Here is a 22,516-nt window from a genome sequence, read left to right as displayed (position 1 = left end):
CATCAACTGGTTGCAAGGATAAACATGCTGGCCCTTGCCTACTCCCCCTCCACTCCCTTATAACGGGCTAAATACCCTGCTCTCTGCCATAGAGCAGGATGGTGGTCTTTCAAACACGAGTCTGCTGCCCTCCTCCATTTGTCGACAAATTAAACTTCTTTCCTTCTCCTCAAACTCTGTTTCCTTTTATTGGCCGAGGGAAACTGAGGCGGGCTTTTGATAACAGCATTTCTAAATCTAATTTACAGACAAGAGATAGAGTTTTCAAGCCAGTAAAAGTAGTGTGGGTATGTGGTTTTGTGTATGTGAGGATCCTCTTTGTTTTTGACATCTGGAGAGAAAAAAAAAATAGAGAAAAAAACAGACAAAATCTGATGGTATTTTTATTCTGAATAAAGATGGAACAACATAATTTTTCTTATTTATTTTTATTTATTTTTTTAATTTTTATATTCCCCATACAATTGCAGCCCCCTTATTTTGACCCCAATCCCTCCTTCCCCCCCCCCCAATTTTTCTTATTTTGATCTGTGAATCCTAGGCTTAGTTTCAGTTGGAGCCTCAGCTGGGATCTGGGCTGCATCAGGGACTGGACAGAAAATGAAGCCCCACGTGGCTTTTTACCTAGGCTTCTGGGTCACAGCCTTGCTTAGACTTCTCTAGCCAGAGAAGCTGTCCCAGTCATGGACACAGCTTCAGAGATGATAGATGTCTGCTCCTGGCCAAGCTCCGCTGCATTTGGCAGATGGTGGTGATTCCTAGGGAGCCAGAGAAACCCCGCTGCCACTTAGCTTCTGAGGAAAATCTGTGTATCTTTTTGATAACAAGGTGTATAGGGAACTATTCAAGCCAAAGGGCACAATTTATAGGGCTTAAATTTAAAAGAAAATAATTGACAAAGTAATTCAGAAGTCACTTTCTAATAATTTGTAAAATGCCAGGGGCCTGATTGTATATGATTTTCTGCCAGTTCTATTTAAATCCTCTGCAATTTAAAACCAGAGGATTATGACCAAAAGAGGTGTTTTTGGCTTTGAAAATTCTAGGGTAATTTAGAGCCTTTTAACCTGGAACATTTGCAGTTGCTAGCCTTCCCCACTCCCTCCCCGCTCCCTCCTTCCTGAAGTGTGCTGCTGAAATACATATTCCACAAGAGAAGTTTTTCAAAACATTGTTAAATCCTAGACGTGGGTATTTATTATATGATCTGTGAAAACATGTAAAAGGGCAGCTTTTAGTACTATTTTTATTATTTGGAAATGATATGCCATTAATAAATGCTTATACTATTTTTAAACTAGATTTTGTGTGGATATAATCGTTTTATTTTTGTAGGAGTGAAAAATTATTCATCTCATTTATATATCCTCTCACCTTACTTGAGAAGCTATTTACAGATCCTTAAGGATTAAAGATTCTCTTAAAGCTTGACAATCTAATTTTAACAGTTTGTATTGCGCAAAATGGCTTCCCACCCATTTTTTATAAAACTCTGTGAAGAAAGCAGGAGTAATCTTGCACTCTCAGTTGTTGCGTGAAGTACCAGAAAGACTTGCTGATTGCTTTTTCCATGGGCAGAAACACAACTGCAAATGATAAAGAGATGAACACAGTAAAACTACCCATGAAGCTTAAATCCAACTGCTGGAACCCTACATAAGAAGACATTTTCTGGGAGATGATGATAGTGAATGCAAAGACCATTCCTCTGCGTAGATAGTATTCCTGCCTTCTTCCCTGGTGACCTGTTCATCCTTCAAAATCCGGCTTCTATGTCTCCACTTCCTTGAAGCCTTCTACTGCTCTTGGCTGCTCCTGCATTCCCCTTCTGTGTTGCTTTTGCATTTCCCATGTACTTTCCAAAGAAGGCGCTCTTTCCACAGTGTCCTATAGTTACTGGTTTCTCTTTTGCACTGGATTATGATCCCTTTGAGGGCAGGGTCTGGTCTATTTCATCTTTGGGCTCTAACCCCTAGGGTAGTGCCTGGAAAGTGATAGGCCCTTGATTCTCTGAGACACTTAACAAGGCAACATCAGAATAGATATCATCAGGTAGGGAATATTTGGGTTGGTAGAAATTAATTCATTTTATATTTCCTCATGTTTTTATATATGATTTCTAAAAGCAATCCATTACATGTGGGAGGGGGTAGCAATAACACCCAGTGCTTTGTAATGATGTGTAAGAGATACTCATACATTGGTGATGAAGGTATAAAGTAGCATACCCTTTCTGGAAAACTATTTGGAAATTTGAAGCTTAAATATGGGCAACACTTTGACCTAGTAATTCTATTTTTTATAATCCATTTTAAAGAAATACTAAAAAATCATCCCAATGTTATAACATAAAGCATAATCAAAGTTCCAGCAGCAACAGCTTCCTGATATATGGGATCTAAAGCAAGTATTGAGCTGCTAAGAACTTGAAATGATAGTGATAATTTCTTGAAGTTCATGTTTTGTGTTCTCCAATACCATCCAGTCTATTGTCTTGCACATATTAGAGGTCCAGTAAATACTTTTAGTGAGTAAATGAACACTTTCTTAAATTGAAATAAATGCATCAGATACATAATATTATAACCATAAAGTAACTATTAATCCCAATACCACCACCAGATTTAACAGCTATCAGTTGATCAATTGGTTTCCAATCAATTTTTTTTATGTTTTTAAAATTGTGCAAGTAATATATGGACTTAATCTTCCTATGTAGTACTTTGTAACCTGCAAAATTATTTTTTAGTTTATGTTCTCTTGGTCATATTGTTAGGGGGAAAAGGATGACCTAAAGCTAATTCCATACAGTCTTTGTGGACTCCTCCCCCACCCCAGGCCAAAGCCAAAGACACTGGGAACTCCAAATCCCATCACCACCAAAGAGAAGGTGGCTGGGACCTGAGGGTGGGGTTAAGCAGCCAGGTTTGGTATAAAACCAGACACGTGGGCTTTGGGGATTCCTCCATTTTGGCTCTCCGCCAGCTCGCAGCGCACTGCCAGCTCTGAGAGTGCCTTTGGGTTTCCAGGTCGGCAAATCGGGTAGGATGCATTAAAGACCTTATTTCCCTATTTTCTCCCAGAGTTGTACATTTCCTCAATTCCTTTTCCCTTGTAAATAAACCTTTTATTAACCTTTTGTGTGTGCCTGTAGTGGAGTATTAATTAGTTCCTTTTTAAGCGCGCGGATGAGGACCCACAGCCAGGCAACCCGTTTTATATCGAAGGGACAACTGAGGTTTGGAGCAGAGCCAGGACTAGAACCACCAGTACTTACTTTTGGCCCAGTATTCTTTCTACAATAGGAGTCTTTGGAGAACTCTCAGGAAACAATGAGTACCTAGAATGTTTATTAAGGGAGGGTGTGCATCAGTTCCAGAAAGATGTTGACAGATTAGAAGGAATTTAAAGAGGAGCCAACACTGCTGGAAGGAAGGACATAGGAGAGATGAAAGGAGCTAAATATGTATAGCTTGGCCAAAGGATGATTAAAGGGGATATGATAACAGTCTCTAAGAATGTGAACGATGTAAACAACATGGAAAGAGAAAATGTATTTAGAACTGATCAAAGCAGTATATAAAAAGAAATAAAAGTTAATGCTAAACATCAAGTAAAGCTGTTTTCATAGGGAGACTTGTTAGCTTGTAAATTGGAATCCCATGAGAAGTATCAAAAGCCCTATATCGGAGGCATTTATCATGGAACAGTCCTGCCTACGGTTGGGGAGGACTTTTCCACTTCTAATTTTGATAACTGACATCATGTCCCTTGCTAGTGTGGATTTACTACCCAGTTCTGATTGCACAGTTTTGCCTCTCAGGGTCAAAGGAAGAGTCTTATTACAATCTTGTAGAAGCCAAACTCAGGCATGTCCCAGTGTCATGCAGGCCAATGATGCAGATGGTTGTGAAATCCTAACTTGAAGCCCTAAGAGCTTAGCTGAGTAACTCTCTCATCAGAAGGTGACTAATCCCTCCCTCTATGGTGCCTCCTGCTGGGCACATCAGGCAGCCACATTGGGTAAGCAAATGGGACATTCCTGAGGGAGCGTAAGAGGAAATGCAGTCCTTTGTCTTTTGAAGGCAATGAGACATTGTGATTGCATGGGCAGGGAATGATCTTGCATGTAGTGTGCGTGTGAGTCATGTCCCAGGAGGGACTCCAGAGCCCCATGGGAACATTAGATCAAATTAATTTGAGGATAAAACTGTAGAAAGTATTCACCTTTCATTGGCAATGTAGCCATGGAGTTATCTCTGCCACACGGGAGTCAGACAAGAGATGTCTAAACTAAAGAAGAGTTTAGAGAGCAGTCTGAAAAGGGGAGGGAGTAGGGTTGGGAGGGATCAGAGGTCCATGTGGGCCTTTAGTTGTTGGAAGGCACTCGGACCTGCAGGAGTGGGCCACCCTACCTCTTAACTCATGACCTCTAGTGAGTTGATGCCCAGTGCCACCTCACGCACTAGACCTGCCAAAGTGACTTCAACTAGGTGCAGGAGCAGCTAGCATTAATGACCTGGTGGAGTTGATCTGGCAAACTGGCCACAACTGGGAAAGGTGCTGGGGTTGTTTATAGGGCCCGTGACATTACCACTAAGAAAAAGTTCTGAGAAGGAGGGAAGAGTTTTAGAGATCAACCTTGTTGGAGTGACCCAGCTTTCTATCAAGTCAGGGCTGAGCTGGACTTGAGTTAAAAAGTCAGTATTGGGCCTCTCTGGTGGCGCAAGGGGTTAAGTCTCAGCACTATGAAGCTATTAGCTGCCATTGCAGCATGAGTTCTATCCTGAGCCAGGGAGTTGACCCACATGGTGCAGCAGACCTCTTCTGACTCACTGGCTGCTCCCCTCAGCAGTGTATTTCAGTCAGTCTGCCTATTCTGTTCCCCCTTCTGTCTCTGGTGAATCCTCTCACCCCCACACCTCTGGCCTGTACCCCAGTTCTTGTATGCATAAATAAAAAAATTTTTTTAAAAGTCAGTGTGTAGTTTGTAAACTAATCTTTTTCCCTAAGTGTCACTATTCTCCATTTACCCATGTCACAGTCCCAGTTATCCAGTCATGCTACAAACTTATTGAGCCCCAGTTAGGAGTCCATGATGATAAAGATATGAATTAAGGCCACTGTGGTAGGAATAAAGAGAAAATAGTGAGTTTTTAGAGATATTTAGGAACTAAGATGTGGGATGTAGGGGGAGATGCTGATTAGGGGCTTCAGGTTTCTAGGGCAGGGAGCTTTCCCCTCTGCTGGTAAGATGTTTTATATACCTCGAGAGGAATTCTGTAATTTAGTTTTTCTTCCTAACCAAGGACTTGGCTTCAGATTAACCATAGATGTGACCAACAGTATCGTAAGAGCAAAGATTGAGACTGTATCTTCCTTAGCAATCTATATGTCAAGTGTACATATTGTCATAAAATGCAGTTCTACTATGACATAAAGCATTTACAATGTTTTCCTTTAGTAATCACTATAATTAATAATTTTGTCTGTCCCTCAGAATTTTGTCTGTCCCTTTTGTAGCTTGAGAGCTTACTGTGTGCTCTTTTGGGTAATGACTGTATCTTCACTCCTAGACTCTGAGGTAGGTACCTGCCCTTCTGTTCTGCAGAGGGGAGACTGAGTTAAACTGGAGTTAAGCAACTGGCCAGGCCCCATGATAAGTGGCAAAACCTAAATTTGAACTCATGCAGTCTGGCTTCCAAGTCCAAATCCTTCATTGCGTTGCTCTACTCTCTCTTGCAAAAGAAGGCCTTTGGAGTTTCATTTTACCCTGAATCCTATAAGATCTGTCTAGGGAAGTTTGTGTTTATACTTAATTTCCCTGTAATAAGGGATATTTAAGAATGTCCATGTTAATGCTGCTGTAGAAAACTGTACACAAGTATTAGCACTCTTCTCACCTCATTGGAAACCCATAAAAAAATTGCCAGGTGTTCACACTTATTAAAAAAAAAAAGGAGCTTCTAATATCATAAAGGCAAACAGTTTCCTGGTGTATGATTTTTTTTTTCCACAGAAAAGGCAGAATGGATGGATGGAAGCACTAAGGGAATGAGGTGTGGGTTTTGATTATGCTCTTTCAGGGAAATAAGGAAAATGTATATAGGACTTAGGGAATTAGAAGACATTAATTTGTCTTTGGGCTCTGACTTGATTCTTTCTTTGCCCTTGGGCAAGTCACTGCCTGTGTGTGTTTTTCATCATCTTTAAAGTGGGGTTGATACATCTTACTCTACGAACCCTCACAGAGTTACAGCAGGAATTCCATGAGGTAATATTCTCTAAAAGGGGTTTAGCCTACATAATTGTGCAATGCTCTTTACTGAGACTCAGAACTGGGGAAGAGAGTTGCTGAACAGAGGTGGGCAGCTGCCTGGAGGAATTTTAAGAGAGTTTCCCTTAGTTACTCTATTGGTAATGTAGTGTGCATGCACCCTCTTGTGGTGAAGTGAGGGGCTTCAGAGAGTGTACTGGAAAATATTTCAATATTGTGGGTTGTTTTTTTTTTTTTAATTGTCACCAGAGACCCTTTCCCAGTGATAAATGTGCACACACTCTTTCTAAACATCCTTAAATTGCTCCATGCTTAGTCTTTACCCAGGGTTGTTTGTAGTACAAGCTACATTTTTTTTCTCCAGTCAGAACAAGTATGTTGTTTTCCTTCATTCTCTTCTATTCCATTCATAGGGAAGCGCCTGCTAGGTTTTTTATTTTCCTGGACTCCTCTATATAGTTTGCTTTCCTTTGTGCTGTTCGCATTTACTTCATTTCTCCCTTTCATTTAATATCTGTTAAGTTCCACGGTTTGATTTAATACATAGCGTTGCTCTACTCTCTACCTTTCTCTCTCTACCTGTGCCAACACAGGGTTTCTGCTATGGTATCTGGTAGATGCTCAGTAAATGGTGCTGAGTGGACTCTGACACTTTTCTTAAGCATTCTTTGGTTTCTTTCCCTCTCTTACCTATGGGTACCCCCTTTTCTTTGGCACTGCTTTTCCTGAAACATACAGAACTAAGTTGATGAATGATTTTTCAATTGCTTAACATTTGTTCAGTTTCCTCTCTAGTAAAATGGGGCCTACCGGGGTTGTAAGAATAGGTGGCTTACAAAGCTCTTACTTTGTAAGATAAAGACATAAGATTACATCCTTTGCCAGAGCCTAAGGAAGCTGAGGATGTCTTTTTTTTTTTTTTTTTTAATTTTTTTTTATTTTTAAAGATTTATTTATTTGTTTATTCATTCATTCATTCATTCATGCATTTATTTATACAAGCACTGGATACAGTCAGAAGCGCAGGAGGGTGAGAGGATTCACCAGAGCCAGAGCGGGGAGCAGAGCAGGCAGAAGGACCGAAGTACACTGCTGAGGGGAGCAGCGGGCGGCAGGAGAGGTCTGCGCGCCATGTGGGACCCTCCTCCCGTGGCCGGGGATCAGCCGGGCATCGAACTGGTGCTGCAGAGGCCGCGGGCAGCTTCGTAGCCCAGCGCCCAACCGCTGCGCCACCGGGGAGGCCCATGAGGATGTCTTATGTCTGCCAGCTTTATTATATTCTCCCTCAGTTCCTGGGTGAACCAAGGGAGGAAACAGCAGTACATGGTATAATAGAAGGGAAGGTAAAGGGAAAGGAAGGGACAGGACAGACAATAAAATAAGAGGACGTTATCCTGCCGGGGACATTAGCTGGACAGAAGCAGCATTCTAGAAAAAAAGCTGTAACATCCTGAGCTATGTGAAAACTTTGTCACTTATTCATATTGTATTGACTGTGATGGTCACAGAGATTATCTGATTCAACATCCTTTATTTCCACACTTGTTTACATTAAATTTGAGGGGGGGAGATCATGTTCTCTAATTGAATTATGAAGTTCTTCATCATGCAGCAGTTTAAGCTATAGCAGTGATTTTATAATTGACATTATATGCTCTCCATTTTATGGAAAATATTCCCTTCAAACCCAGCAGCATGAAAGCATTTTGTTGATTTTAGAGAGCTTGTGTCACAGGTATCCAAGAGGACACTGCTGATGGCACAGGGAGGACACTGTGGTGTGGGAACAGTACAGGGAGAACTTGCCTTGAACTGAGTCTCCGTTTCAGAATTTCAAGATTCATACCATTCAAACAAGGGTCTTTATAGTGAACCACAATGTCAATTGAATAACATAATGAGAAACTAGAAAACTCACACTATTCTTGTTGATTGGCCAGCAGTCTTACGTTGGAGAGGTCAGGTGGCCTCTTGACCTCTTGAAAGGTTGCTTGGTAAATGGTGGGGAGTTTATTGATTTCATTAATTGAACAGATCTTTTTTGAGTTTCACTCAATGTGCCAAGTTCTGAACAAAGTGCTTTAATTAGGACAAAATTCTAGCCTTCATACTGCTACATTTGCTCAGTAAGCAAATACCAGAGCTCTTTGCTTAGTGTTATAGTAAGGGATGTACAAGATTCTTGGAGACAGAGAGGAAGTGTGAGCACCTTTCTGTATGGCCTTGGGCTCACTTGGGATTCTCCTTCAAAGAGAAGCATTCAATATGATGCAATATATTATTTCGGTTGAAGTATATGAAGAAATCTGGACTCACCCAGAAGAATATTTCAACTGCTTTTTTTCAGATACTTACAAATATTCTGCTTTTATACTATATTAAAATTTGACAAGTAGTTTCTTACAGGTCAGTTGCCATATAGTGTCTAAAACCATGTGAATGAACTTTAATATTTTGTTATGTTAAAACCTTTTATTAATGCAGGATTTTGAAACTCAAACTTTGGAAATTAGGGAAATACTGCTTTGCTGGGTTACTTTTATCTTGTAAATGTTGGTGTGTTGCCTTATACAGTATCAAAAAACCATGATCAAAATTAATAGGATGACCAGTCTCATCCCATTAAGTCTTTAAGTATTGGGAAGCTACAATGGTAAATACAAATTTCTCAAAATTTTAATTTTTGCTGCAGAGGTCATGTTTTATCATAGACAACAAACACCTTCAGTTGCTTTTCTTGAAGTGACTCTTTTTTTTTTTTTAAAGATTTATTTATTTATACAAGCACTGGGTACAGTCAGAAGCATGGGAGGGTGAGAGAATTCACCAGAGCCAGAGCAGGGAGCAGAGCAGGCAGAAGGACCGAAGTACACTGCTGAGGGGAGCAGCGGGCGGCAGGAGAGGTCTGCACGCCATGTGGGACCCTCCTCTGGTGGCCCGGGAGCAGCCAGGGATTGAGCCGGCGCTGCAGAGGCTGCGGGCAGCTTCGCAACCCAGTGCTCAACCTCTGTGCCACTGGGGAGGCCCTTGAAGTGACTCTTGAAGGCTCCCTTCATCTTCATTCATTTTGAATGAATATGTCAGACACCTAATTCTGAATAGCAATTGTTTTTTCAAGTAAAAATGGTCCTTCATGAAGAAAGCTGCTTTTTTCAGCTCACCACTCAATCAGTCACTCAAGTACTTAAGACCTCTTTCTTCAGTATGCATTAACAGTTCTTTATTTGTGCTACCCATTGTCACACAATATTTTCAGTGATCAGTATTTTGAAGTCTATTTTGAAAATTAATTTTTCAAGTATATCTTTTGCTTATTTTATTTATTTATTTATTTTAATAGTATGTGTTTTTTTATTTTTTACATAGAAGATCTGGGGTGTAGGCCAAAGGTGTGGGGGGGAGTGAGAGGACTTGCCAGAGACAGAGTAGGGAGCAGAACAAGTCGATCTACTGAAATACACTGCTAAGGGAAGCAGTGGGCAAGACAGGAGAAGTCTGCTGTGCCACATGTGGGTTAGCTCCCTGGCTGGGATCGAACTCTGGCTGTAGCAGTGATAGGCCTGAAATTTAATTCCTAGGCCACCAGAGGGGCCCCCCATATTAATAATTTTAGAGATTTATTTATTTATACAAGAACCAGGGTACAGGCCAGATGCACAGGAGGGTGAGAGAATTCACCAGAAACAGAGAGGCGAACAGAACAGGCAGACTGATAAAATACACTGCTGACAGGAGCAGCAGGCAAGTCAGGAGAGGTCTGCCACCAGTGCTGCAGAGGCTGCGGACAGCTTCACAGTGCAGCGCTCAACTGCCTGTGTCACCAGGGAGGCTCCAAATTAATAATTTTTACTGCTTTCTCAGGAAGAACAACTTTAAGTGAAACTGGTTCTATGGAGAGTGCATAGCAGAAGACAGTGACTATTCAGTAATTACAGTTTGGTACCATTGGTTTTACACCATCTGTATAAATAATTCACAGTGAAAAAAGGAAAATAACATCTCAGTATTATTAGGAAAATAGTAAAGTGCCCCTCCCAGCACATCCTCCAGTCATCTCTGGAACTATACAATAAATTTTACTAGTTGAGACCTGGCCAATATTGAACTTGTGACCACCGGGAGGCGGACAGTTGTACAACGCACAGAAGAGAACATGAACTCTGCAGTGAGGCATATAAGGACACAAATCCTGACTTTCTCATGAACTAGCTGTATGGCCTTGGGCAAAGAATTAAGCCTTTCTAAGCCTCCCCTATTAAATGAGGCTATTAGTACCTCACGAAGGGATTCTAGTAAATGAGATAGCCTGATGGTAGGCACTCAATAAATACTTATTACCTTTCCCATGCTAGCTCCGTTAATCTTAAACTCTGTCACTCTCAATTTATCCTAAGGCCCCGACTACTATTCAGTATCCCCATTACGGTTTTACTTTTATTAAAGCATTTCATTGTTAGGAAATTTAAGACATTTCATTGTTAGACATTTCATTGTTAGTACTAAAAAATTGTGATACTCCTTCTCCAGGGATTCCAGGAAAGCTATTTCACAAACCCCTCCACTGTTTCCATGGACCCCCAAGGTGCTTGATCCAGAATCCCCCGTTCTGTGGTACTACACCTTTGTCCACCAATTTAACCTGAGAGCAACCCAATCACTGCTTTGTCTTTGAAACCAAGAGTCTCAACCAGCCTATTCTTTTTCATGCTGTGTCTGCTGAAGGTGAAGAGACAGAAGGAAGCATGTATGGAACAGCTGGCACACAACTACCTCTCCAAGGTCTTGCCCAAATTCCTGCTCCCGCCAGGCAACCACCCAGACTGACTCTTCTCAAGTGCCCCCCAGCTCCCTTCCTGTTCTTAGAATCCCCATTACTCCTGGAACTTCTTTTATTGTTTCTTGAATGGGTGAGCTACACCTTTGTTCCCTATCCCCCTCAGAGAGCCTTACAGTCATTAATGAATCTGTTTCCACAATCTTCTCAGAAACAAGCCTCTTCCATGTTACAGATCAAAGAACCTATTACTGACACAAAAGGAATCCAGTCAATTGGCCTTCCCCACATGGAAGGCAGACCCCGTTCTAATCTTGCCTTAGCTTTTGACTTGCTGTGTGGCCTTTGTTTCCTCAGCCAATGATAATATCTACCTCACAGGAATGTTGTGTAGTTCAACAAATGCTAAGAACTATCCCTCTTAAAGACTGAAAGATAGATATCAGATCTACTACCACACCAGGGAACTTAAAACACTTTATATGCATCTAATCTGTAACTTGCCTGCGTGAGGTCGGAAGGCGGCAGGTGTTCCTGCGCCCACTTTATACTCTCCGAAATGTGCATTTCATCATCTCATTCTATCAGCTTCTATCTACTTCCAAACTCATAGGACTAAGACTAAGACTGAAGTACTAAGCAGGCTTTGTGTCATTTTCATTCTTCAGGTTGTGTGTCTGATCCTACCTTTGGGCAGACGTGGAGATAACCTTCTCCACCTGGCTCCCTTCCCCAGTCTCCTTTTTGGTTTCAATCCCTTTCTCAATCATTTGTTTTCATGATCTCTCTGTAGCACTTGTCTGACGTTGTACTGCCAGAATTCTGCCTCTGTGTCTGACCAAACTGGATCCTTCTCTTCTGCTGTTTCCCTAAAATATAGATTGAGCTAAGGTCTTTTCTCAGCATAATCTCAGGTAATCTCATCCATTTTCAAGGTTTGGGAAAAAACAGTGTTGAACTTCCAATCCCAAATTTCTAATTTCTTGCTTGACACTTCTCATAGATGATCTTGACATCATGCATATGCACCATTTTTAGAATGGAATTTATTTTCTCTCCTCTACTGGTACTATCCATCAGAAAAAAAAAAAAAATTAGTCCCCCTTCTGGATAAACTTATTTCTGTTAAGGGCTCCACCATTCATATCTTGGAGTCATTTGAACTCTCTTTTTCCTTTAATCTGTCTCCTGGATGCTCTGTAACCTCCCTACCCCCCCACACACACACACCTCCTCTGAATATTCAGGTTTGCATCACACAGAGCCTCCTTTATTATATCAGTGTTTTCCTACCAGATGCCCCTGCCACCAGTCTCCAATCACTGTATTCAAGTTAACTTTTGGAAACCTTCATCTTGCTTTTTCTTTTTTTTTTTTTTTTTTTTTTAAAGATTTATTTATTTATTCATACAAGCACTGGGTACAGTCAGAAGCGCGGGAGGGTGAGAGAATTCACCAGAGCCAGAGCGGGGAGCAGAGCAGGCAGAAGGACCGAGATACACTGCTGAGGGGAGCAGCGGGCGGTAGGAGAGGTCTGCGCGCCATGTGGGACCCTCCTCAGGTGGCCGGGAGCAGCCGGGGATCGAACCGGCGCTGCAGAGGCTGCAGGCAGCTTCGCAACCCAGTGCTCAACCGCTGCGCCACTGGGGAGGCCCCATCTTGCTTTTTCAATACTTTCAAGCTTTTCCATGGCCCTCTATTTCCTTAAAATAATTGTGGCGATTATCTATTGCTGTATAATAAACCCAAACAAGTAGCATAAAAACAATCAGTGTTGGGCCTCCTTGGTGGCGCAAGGGGTTAAGCACTGCACTGTGAAGCACTCCGCAGCCTCCGCCGCACAAGTTCGATCCCTGGCCGGCCAGGGAGAAACCCACATGGCGAGGTAGACCTCTCCTGTCTCCCCGCTGCTCCCCTCAGCAGTGTATTTTAGTAGATCTGCCTGTTCTGTTCCCCACTCTGTCTCTGGTGAATCCTCTCACCCCCTGTATCTCTGGCCTGTACCCCAGCTCTTGTATGCATAAAAAAATAAATATTAAAAAAAATCAGTGTTATCTTAGAGTCATAGATTCTTGAAGTCAGATGTTTGGAGAAGGCACAGTGGATGGCTCCCCTCTGCTCTGTGATGTTTGGAACCTCTGGTCAGGAAGACAGAGGAGACAGGGGGTGACTTGACATCTGAGGGCTCTCTCACTCATATCTTTGGTGCTCCAATGCTGGCTATCAACTGGAACCTCAGCTGCAAGAGTGATCTGTCCAATTATTGTTTGTGCTTCCTCGCAGCATGGTGCCTGGGTTCCAATAGCAAGCATGCCAGGCAAGGGGCAGGGTCTGATGCAGCCTTAGAAGCCACACGTGATCATAGTCACTCCTGTCACAAACTTCACTGTCACAAACCTCACTGGATTCAAGGGGAAGAAACAGGACCTCATCTCTCAGTGGGAGGAGCATCAGAATTGCATCATGAGAAGAGCACGGGAATGATTTTGTTGCCATCATCTTTTGGAAAACACTATCTGTCACATAGTCCAGCCTGACATGGGAGTTCCTTTAAAACATGGCCCAGCTTACCTTATAAATTGAATGCACCTATCATTTCTTGACATTTCCTGCGTGGCAGGCACTGTGTTCTCATCTGCTGTAACAATTCTGAGACTTTGGATGAGGTAACTGACTCAGGGAAGGTAAAGCAACCTTGTTGAGTATCACCCATTTGATAAATAGCTCCGGTCTTGTTGATTCCAGTCTTCAGCTCCAGGGTACATTGGCTCTACTTTTATCAGGGCAAAAAATCCAGGGTGGGGGTGGGGGTGGAGAGGATGGCAGTTTTAAAACTTACTAGGAGTTAGTTTTAGTTTAGACTCTGACCTCCATCCTTACACAGTTGGAGTCCCCCAGGGGGCACAACTCGAGGGAAAATAAAGACTCTTGTTGGCTGATGGTTTAAGCCACCTCAATCCTCTGACCACATGCGGCCCCAGCGAACAGGAACCCAGCACTGTCTCTTGTCTGCTCTCAGCCCTCCACAGGGCTGTTGCACATCTGTGTTCTCTGGGAGGCGCCCCTATCTGTTCGGCCTAGCCAGGTCCCAGTGCCACAGAGGATTCCTCAGTGCCAGCGCGTGTTAGCTATGCCCTCATGCTCACTGCAGCCCCACATAGAGTTACCAAGATTTACCCCTGAGTAGTTTGGCTTCTCCCTGGATTTGTTGCTCTGGCTCCCTGGGATTGCCTAGCCTGAACCTGCTTCCCCTCCTGGGTGCCTCCCAACCCAGCCCCTCCTGCTTTCTCTGGGGTGAATGTCCTTTGCGCCCCTTCTTTACCTGAATGACATCTAGTCTTCCTCAAAGTTTAGGCCAGGTTCCTCCCTTCCCTCCAGACTGGTTATGGCTCTTCCTCTGAGCTCCCGTAGTTTCCTGTACATTCCTCTGGAATGGTTTTTACCCCATTCTGTACTCATCTATTGTTTAGTTCCATGTGACCCTCACAAGCCAGGAAGCTCCTGCAGGGAAGAAATTGTGTCATTCATCTGGGAGCTCTCTGTGCCGATTAAGAACTGAGCATATCAAAGACCCTGAAATCCTCCTGAGGTGGCTGGCATGGTGCCTGGAACACAGTGCTTGTTCATGTCTAGTAATGGATTGACGGGGGTAGATGCTGCCAGCATCAGGGTGGGAAGAGGATTCAGGGATCTTGAGACTCAGAAGATGTAGTTTCTCATTCAAAAACTATTGTGTGTCTTTGGACAAATCACTTCTCTGGAACACAGTGTTCTTTATGAAATGAGGGGGTTTCCCTAAGGAACTAGCTTCCCGGTCCTAATACTCTGTGAAGATAGTTGTATCTGATAAGCATTTGCCTATCAAGTACCATGGAGCCAAGCAGTGAGTTCTCAGTATTAAAAATATCACCATTTCTAAAGTATAGAAATTTAGTTGTTTGCACAATCTTGATCGTGCCCCTGGGGTGGGGGACTGTAGCTGATTAGAGTTGATGGGATCATAAACATGTCCACAGTTCACAAACCCTTTTCACTTCCCACATAAAGCTCAACTGATCCTAATTTTCAGACTCATAAATTTACACTGGATTTTGTTGTCTTCAATTTAGTCAACAAGAAACATTTCAACAATTTCCAGCTTTTAATTAGCAAAAGCAAGACAAAATGACATATCCCTTTGGCAACAAGACAGTGTTTCATGGCTAATGGTTTTCCTTACAATGAAGTTGGTCTTGAAAATACTCAAACATTGTAGATTCTTGTAACTCAATTATAATTACTTAATTATATATAAATGTGTGTATATAAATGTTTTATATATAAGCATGCATGTATATGTACATGTCTTTGTGTGATGTATAGACACGTGTACATGTACACATAATTACCATAGCATGAGGCCTTTGTTCCCCATCCACCAGCTCTGATGTGAAGGAATCTTTCCTGCAGTTTTCCTGTGAGCTATGAATCAGCTCAGGGTTATTTCCTGGAGTCTCTGTAGCCTTCACCAGATTGATTATTCTTAGTGTGATTATCCCAATGTGGATCATACAAACCTTAGCTTTACTTTCCTGTCTCTACCCTTCCACCATATCACCTGTTTCCAAGCTCGCTCTGCCTCCTCCAGAAATCACAAAATGACATAAAGTTGAAAACCTAAACCTGTCAGAGTTGCCCTTCATTAAAGGTTCATTTCACAGTTGGCTGGTGGTGAGGTTAGAAAGCAATGCTGCATTAAGGTATGATTCAGTACTTTTTGCAGTCTCTTCTTTCACTTTTCTTTTTTAAAGATTTATTCATCTATGCATACAAGAGCTGGGGTACAGGCCAGAGGTGTGGGGGGTGAGAGGATTCACCAGAGACAGAGTGGGGAACAGAACAGACAGACTGACTGAAATATACTGCTAGAGGGAGTAGTGGGCCAGTCAGGAGAGGTCTGCTGCGCCATATGGGTTGCTTCCTGGCTGGCCGGGGATCGAACTGGTGCTGCGGAGGCTGCAGATTGCTTCATAGCGCAGTGCTTAACCCCTTGTGCCACCAGGGAGGCCCCTTTTCTTTCACTTTTGAAAATAACCTGTGAATTAACTCTTACTTCCTATCTTGCTCCTATGGAATGTCCTGATGTTGATTTTCTTTCTTTCTTTTTTTTTTTTTTTGTGCCTCAGTTTCACTCCCCAACAAAATGGGAATAAACAAACAGTGCCACCGGGGAGTTTCTAAGGGCTGCCAAGGAGGCTGGTTAGTGGTGAGTGAATGGTTGGTGAATAGAAGGTATTATCTGCCACCCAGAAGAAAAGTGCCTCACAAACAGACCAAAGGCTGCCCTGACTTGCCAAAGGAGCATTCTTTGTAAGTAAGAAGAGTTAGAAAGAAAGCTAACCTGGGTGAATTTTCACCAGGGTCTGTTGGTCCTGACAGAGGGAACTCTCTGGGTGGGTGTTTGTCTTCTCAGATGAAGATGTGGGTGGTGGACAGAAAGGGCGGAGGAAGACAGGCTCACAAGAGACCTGCTTGAGCTTTAGATAGGTAAACAGATTTTATTAATCTAGAGGAAAACGGCATGAAAGTGCAGTTTTTAGGGAAAGAATTGATTTCCGATAAGTTTATGTTGGATTTGCTGAAGTGAGCTGGTCACAGAAAAAGAAGTTTTAACCATAAAAATAAAGGGAGAAATAAAAAGCACTAGAAGGAGAAGAGTGTGAGCCTCTCTACATCCTTTCACATGTGACATTAACTGGTTGAAATTCACAGACTGATTTTTTTGTTATTTCAAAAAAATGCCTGGGGCACCTTGCTCTGTTGACAGCACACAGGAGGTGGCCATTGGAGCTTCTGACTTCCACACATGCACACAGCTTCAGGGCATCCCAGGTAACCTTTCCTTTCTCTTCTTTGACCAGACTACCCTTGGAGTAATTTGCAGTCCCGTGTCAGCTGCTGTTTATGCCTCGACTGCGGACTGCCTTCTCACTCCACAGCTACTCTGGTTTCGGAACTTGTTTCTGATCATACAGAGCATGGTCGCTCCCCACCCCCAGCCACCTCCACCATGTAGCCCACAGTGAGCAGTTCTAAAACCCTGGATCTGGGCCTCCCTAGTGGCGCAAGGGGTTAAGCACTGCACTGTGAAGCTATCCACAACCTCTGCAGCACGAGTTCAATCCCCGGCCTGCCAGGTTGCTACTCAAATGGTGCAGCAGACCTCTCCTGACTCACCCACCCGCTGCTCCCCTCAGCAGTATACTTCGGTCATTCTGCCTGTTCTGTTCCCCACTCTGTCTCTGGTGAATCCTCTCACCACCCCCCGCACCTCCGGCCTGTACCCCAGTTCTTGTATGCATAAATAACTAAATCTTTTTAAAAAAAATAACTTGGATCTTAGTTTCCTTATCTGCAAAATTAATTTATTCTGTGCCACAAAACAAAATTTTCAAATCTCAGAGCTGATATGTCAGTGGTAAGACCTTAGTCTCCCAGTAGTGGCGTGGGTGGATTGGTTCCTGCAGCTTGCCTTCAGAGGGGGCCTGTCTGCATCCTCTTACAGCATCCAGGTAAAAACACATGCTGGATTTCTGGTGGTTCACTGCAGGGAGGAGGCTCGCTCAGCCTACCAGAGCCAATTACGTGCATCTCTTTCCAACTTCCATTTGGTGACATCATATTGGAACATTAAATTAGCAGTGGTGAGAGTATTAATACTGTGGAAGTTGGCAAAAACTATACATTGCTCCCCCATCAGCACCGTGTTTAGGTATATACCAGTGGCCCTACGATCCAGTGCAGCTTGCTTCTTTCCTTTAAGTTTGTCTCTGTCACATCATACTTCTTTGTACTCTAGCTTTCTCTCTCCAAGCAACATTTCTAGTCACTTCCAGGACATCACAGTTTTCTTTTTCTTTAATGAACAGAAATGTCCACTCAATGAAATGAAGCACATATAAGAACTGGCCTGGATGTTTTTGAGGCTATGGCTGCTGTAGCAGATTCTCACACTGCTAGTGACAACCCAGTTCATTTTGTCTTTTATATTATTGTTACTGAAAGAAATGTAGTTAGTGATTTAGAGTTTTTTAGAGCTCTGTCACACCCCATTACCTTTGCCTCACAAATGACTACAGTTATGAATGACTGCCCTGCTCCAGTGCCTGCAGTAACCTCCCATAGTCTCTTACACTAGTGCCAACTCCTCACCTGTTAAATAGGCCTCTGCAGTTGTCATAACTGAGCATTCTTCCCTCCAATCCGACTCATCTCTGACCATCATAGCCCTAGCATAGTCCATACTGAATACCATCTGTGTGACATGACTGGGGTGTCTGGCTTCCCAAGGGTGTGGCTCCTTTAAGCTACCAGGGTAAGCACCTTGGGACTATCTGGGAAGCTCAGAATAGCCACTAAAGGGTGTTTTTGACACTAAAAGATAGAGAACCATATCTCTGGTGTTATCCTGCTCTTCTCTACCCCTGAAGTTTTTATCTTGACTTTGTTCTTCCTGCTTCATTTTTCCACAAAGATTTCTTCCTACCCATTTTGATTGACTCTTAAACTTGCCTTCCCTTGGTCTTGGTCTTCTCAGTTTCAATGTCTGGCCTCCCTAGTCCCAAGCATCAGCAATTTTTTTTTTTTGGTGAAGAGTCAGATAATAAATGTCTTAGATTTTGTGACCCATATTGTCTCTGTCACAACAACTCATCTCTGCCACTGTAGTGGGAAAATAGCAGCAGACAGTATGTAAACAAATGGGTGTTTCAATAAAGCTTTGTTTAAAAAGAAACAGGCTTTTGGCTGCAGGTAGCCTATGAGCTATAGTTTGTTGCCCTCTGCCCTGATCAAACACCTGTTAATATCCACTTCTGACACCTGGTCATGTAGTTAACTGGCAGCTTGAATATGTGATGTTCAATAGTGTAGCTCGTGCCAGAGATCATGTGTGGGTATCCTGCAGCTGGGAATCCTGAAGCCTGAACTGAGGCTTCTAGAGAACTTGCCCCATTTGCTTTACTCACAAAGGAGCACTGATTGAAACCTGGGCAAGAGAGCTTGTATTCCAAGGACTAGTACGCCATTGAGCAAGCTTTCTCAAAGCCATCAGTATGGTTTTCATGTTTTCTGCTATGTCTCTACTGACTACACTGCTATTTAATATTGCCTTTTAAAGTGATCATCTTTTAAAAAGAATTAACCTAAGTTTACTTTAAAAAGCAGCTTTATATCATTTATATAAATGGAAAACCAGTACATTAAATAGAAAGTAACTATAAAAATAAAATACAGTGAAAACAGAATGTTGTTATTAAATTCTAACTCCTATTCATGTTGCTTTTTGTAAGATTCTGAGCCTAACTTCACCTTTTTAAAGGTGGGGCGAGGGTTGGTCTTTGAGAGGTGTTGAAGAGTGTCCAGTCCCAGGCTGGGACTTTCCTTGATGTGAAGGGGAATACAAGAAGAAATTAAATGTGATGCCTTGTTTTATTTTAAGTTTATTTATTCATGCATACAAGAGCTGGGGTGTAGGCCAGAGGGGCAGAGGGGGTGTAGGATGGGTGAGAGGATTCACCAGAGACAGATTAGGGAGCAGAATAGGCAGAATAGGCAGATTGACTGAAATACACTGCTGAGGGGAGCAGCGGGCAAGATAGGAGAGGTCTGCTGTGCCATGTGGGTAGCTCCCTGGCTGGAATTGAACTCATGCCACAGTGGCTGCAGATAGCTGCACAGTGCTGAGACATAACCCCTTGCACCACCAAGGAGGCCCTGATACATTGTTTTTATTGCCATATTTGCTCACCTGTGCAGTCATTGTATGGAACTCTTTCTTATGTGCCACCTAAAACCCCACCAGAATAAAGAACTGGCAAATTGGGCATCAGACAGACCTGTGTCCAAATTCCCCAACTGCAAATGGAAACAGTTAATACTCACCCACTTTCATTCAGGCAGCAATGGGAGTTTGGTATTGCGTGCCTGGGGCAGGCACCGTACCAGCACAGGGCTCTTTTAGACCCTGGAGGTGTTGTTGGTAAAGCTCCCCCAAACGATGCCTGTCTCTGCATAGCACTATTGCTTTCCTTGGAACCCTTGCAGATTCAAAATGTCTCTTACAGTTCTTACAATAGTAGGCATGAAATTTCTATAACCGGCTCATCCGCCTCACAGCTCAGATACCTTGGGTAAGTTACTTAAGTCCTCTTCTGGGCCAGTAACCAGTATGAGAGTTAAATGAGATGATGTGTGTAAAAATTCTTTGTAATGCCCAAGTCTGCATCGGTTTTATCATTTAAATACCTTGGGTGGTGGGTTTTGGTGTCCTGTCTTTCTCACCTTCTGAAGAGTTCCTGGAAGGCAGAGACAGTGGTGGTAAGCTTCTGTCTGCATCTCCTCTTTGTATTTGCCTTAGCATAGTGCAAAGCTAGTCAGAGAAGGGACTGGAAAGTGTCATTCCTTTCATTCTCATGTCTCTCTTTCTCCACCTCCCTGGCTGGAGTTTTCAGCCTTATAAACTCTAATGAATCACAGTGGCCCCTCCTTCCCATCCAAAAAATACTACTACGGCAATCTATTCCATCCCCATCCAGGCAGGCCTGGGAGGAAAGTGTGTCTCTTAGTCGTCTCTTGACTCCGGGTGCTGCTTGAATTCATGTGTGTCACTGTCTGCAGTTGCATTCTCTACCATTTGCCCTTGAGCTGGTTAATTCTCTGCTGTTTCAATGTTCACTCCCCACCTCCTGTGATCCTTCTGATTCACAGTCTTTCCCTTAGAACTTTTGTTTGTTAGAGATGTTTTTACAAGTTCTTAGCCATAGGGTTCTTTTCTTCTAGCCTTTACAAATCATTTTTCTTGGCTCACAGATTAAAGTCTGTCTATCCATGTCATTGAATGGAGATTTCTAAAACTTCTTTGACTTCTATTCTCAGAATAGACCACTCACAGCACAGAACTTCTTGCTTCCAAAGTTTTTTTGCTTGGACAACTTAGTTCTTCTACATAGTTTTGTGGGAGGAAGAGGCATCTGTTCTGTCTTGTGGGAAGACAGCAGCAGGACTGAAGAACTCTTGACACTGAGGAAGAGCTTAGAAAGAGGCCATCTGGTCCCAGAGAAATGAAATAACCTGCAGCAGTCACATATCCAGGTGGTGGTGCCCTGCCCAACTGTCCTGATGCCTACTCTAGCTACCCATGACTTCCCGGCAGACGGCCTCAAGCTTTCATGGAAAGAGCTTCCTTTTAGAGCTCCAAGGCCATCAAAGGGTTACCGTTGTGTGGCCTATAGAGAGTCTGGTAAGAGTCAGAGTGACCCGTTTATAATCAGATGACCTGGCCTGAGCAAAGTAAGTTGAATTGAGAAACCTGATCAAAGGGGCAGAAAGGGTGTGTATGTGTGTATGTATACACATAATCATCCTGTGAGCATGTAGAATGCTAGATGATAGAATGAACAACTCACAGTGGACAGCGTCTGACTGGGCAGCAGAGATTTAAACAGAAGGTTATGATAAATGCAGCAAACACAGCCCTAACTAAGGGCTGTGGGAGCACAGATCCTTCCAGACTGGGCAGCTGGCCGCAGCCCTTCAGTTAAAGTGAAATTTTGATCCTGTCTCCTGCTATTAACTAGATACAACCTGAAATGAAGACCGTCTCCCTGTCTCCCCTTTTAGGATCGGCCAACGCTGGTGGAATTGGTTTCCCCATCCACCTGCCTGGCCTGGAGTAAATGCCCTCTCCTTGGCCAGACCAGGGAGCTCCAGGCAACCAAGGATGTTTTTTTCCCTAGTCCTCTCTGCCCTCCACCCCGGGAGGAAAATAGAAGGTAAACCCTTTGTGAAGCTAGGTCGGTGGTACAAGTGTGATGGCCAACCTCACAGTCCTGGCTACTGAGGAGGCCCATGAAGAGGCAGCCCACTCACCCGAGCTCTGTGCTTTTTGCTGTTAGCAGAGGCAGAAGGAGCAGCCTCTAGGTTTATTTTGTTTCCTTTTTTTAATATTATATTTTATATAATTCTTACATCATTTTTCATTTTTGCACAATGTATGCATTTTCATTTTGGTTATATTCCCCATACAATTGCACCCCCCTCCTTATTTTGACCCTAATCCTTCCTCTTCCCGCCTTTCCCTGCTCCCCAAGTGTGTCTCTGGTTTATAGTTGCTTGTTGATTTTGATTTTCACTTTCTTATAGTTATTCATTTTCCTGGTCCCTTATTTAAGTTTTCTAGATTCCTGCTATGAGTGAGACCATCTGGTATTTTCCTTTTTCTTTCTGGCTTATTTCGCTGAGCATGATCCCTTCCAGCGCCATCCATGTTGCTGCAAATTGCATGTGTTTATCTTTTTTGATTGCTGAGTAATATTCCATGGTGTATATGTACCACATCTTCTGGATCCAGTCATCTATTTTTGGGCATTTGGGTTGTTTCCATAGCTTAGCTATTGTTTCCTTTTTGAATATAGAAACAGGAGGAA

General features: G+C 43.0%; 1 protein-coding gene across 3 annotated transcripts in view; it reads left to right on the top strand.

The window, feature by feature from the left end:
- The window catches only part of IGF2BP2 (insulin like growth factor 2 mRNA binding protein 2), a 153,463-nt gene that overhangs the window by 73,366 nt on the left and 57,581 nt on the right, over positions 1 to 22,516 (top strand). Inside the window, exon 1 of one of the 3 annotated variants that reach the window (XM_054700420.1) lies at positions 16,212 to 16,400. The exons of the other annotated variants lie outside the window; for them this stretch is intronic. Within the exon in view, the coding sequence (XP_054556395.1) occupies positions 16,234 to 16,400 (167 nt within the window). The 5' untranslated portion in view covers positions 16,212 to 16,233. Of the gene's footprint in view, positions 1 to 16,211; positions 16,401 to 22,516 lie in introns of those variants that run through there. 3 annotated transcript variants of the gene reach the window in all.

The sequence above is a fragment of the Talpa occidentalis genome, unplaced genomic scaffold (assembly GCF_014898055.3).
Source record: "Talpa occidentalis isolate TD23 unplaced genomic scaffold, MPIMG_talOcc4v2.1 talOcc4.4, whole genome shotgun sequence".
NCBI lineage: Eukaryota > Metazoa > Chordata > Mammalia > Eulipotyphla > Talpidae > Talpa > Talpa occidentalis.
This window is presented reverse-complemented; position numbering and strand designations above follow the sequence as displayed.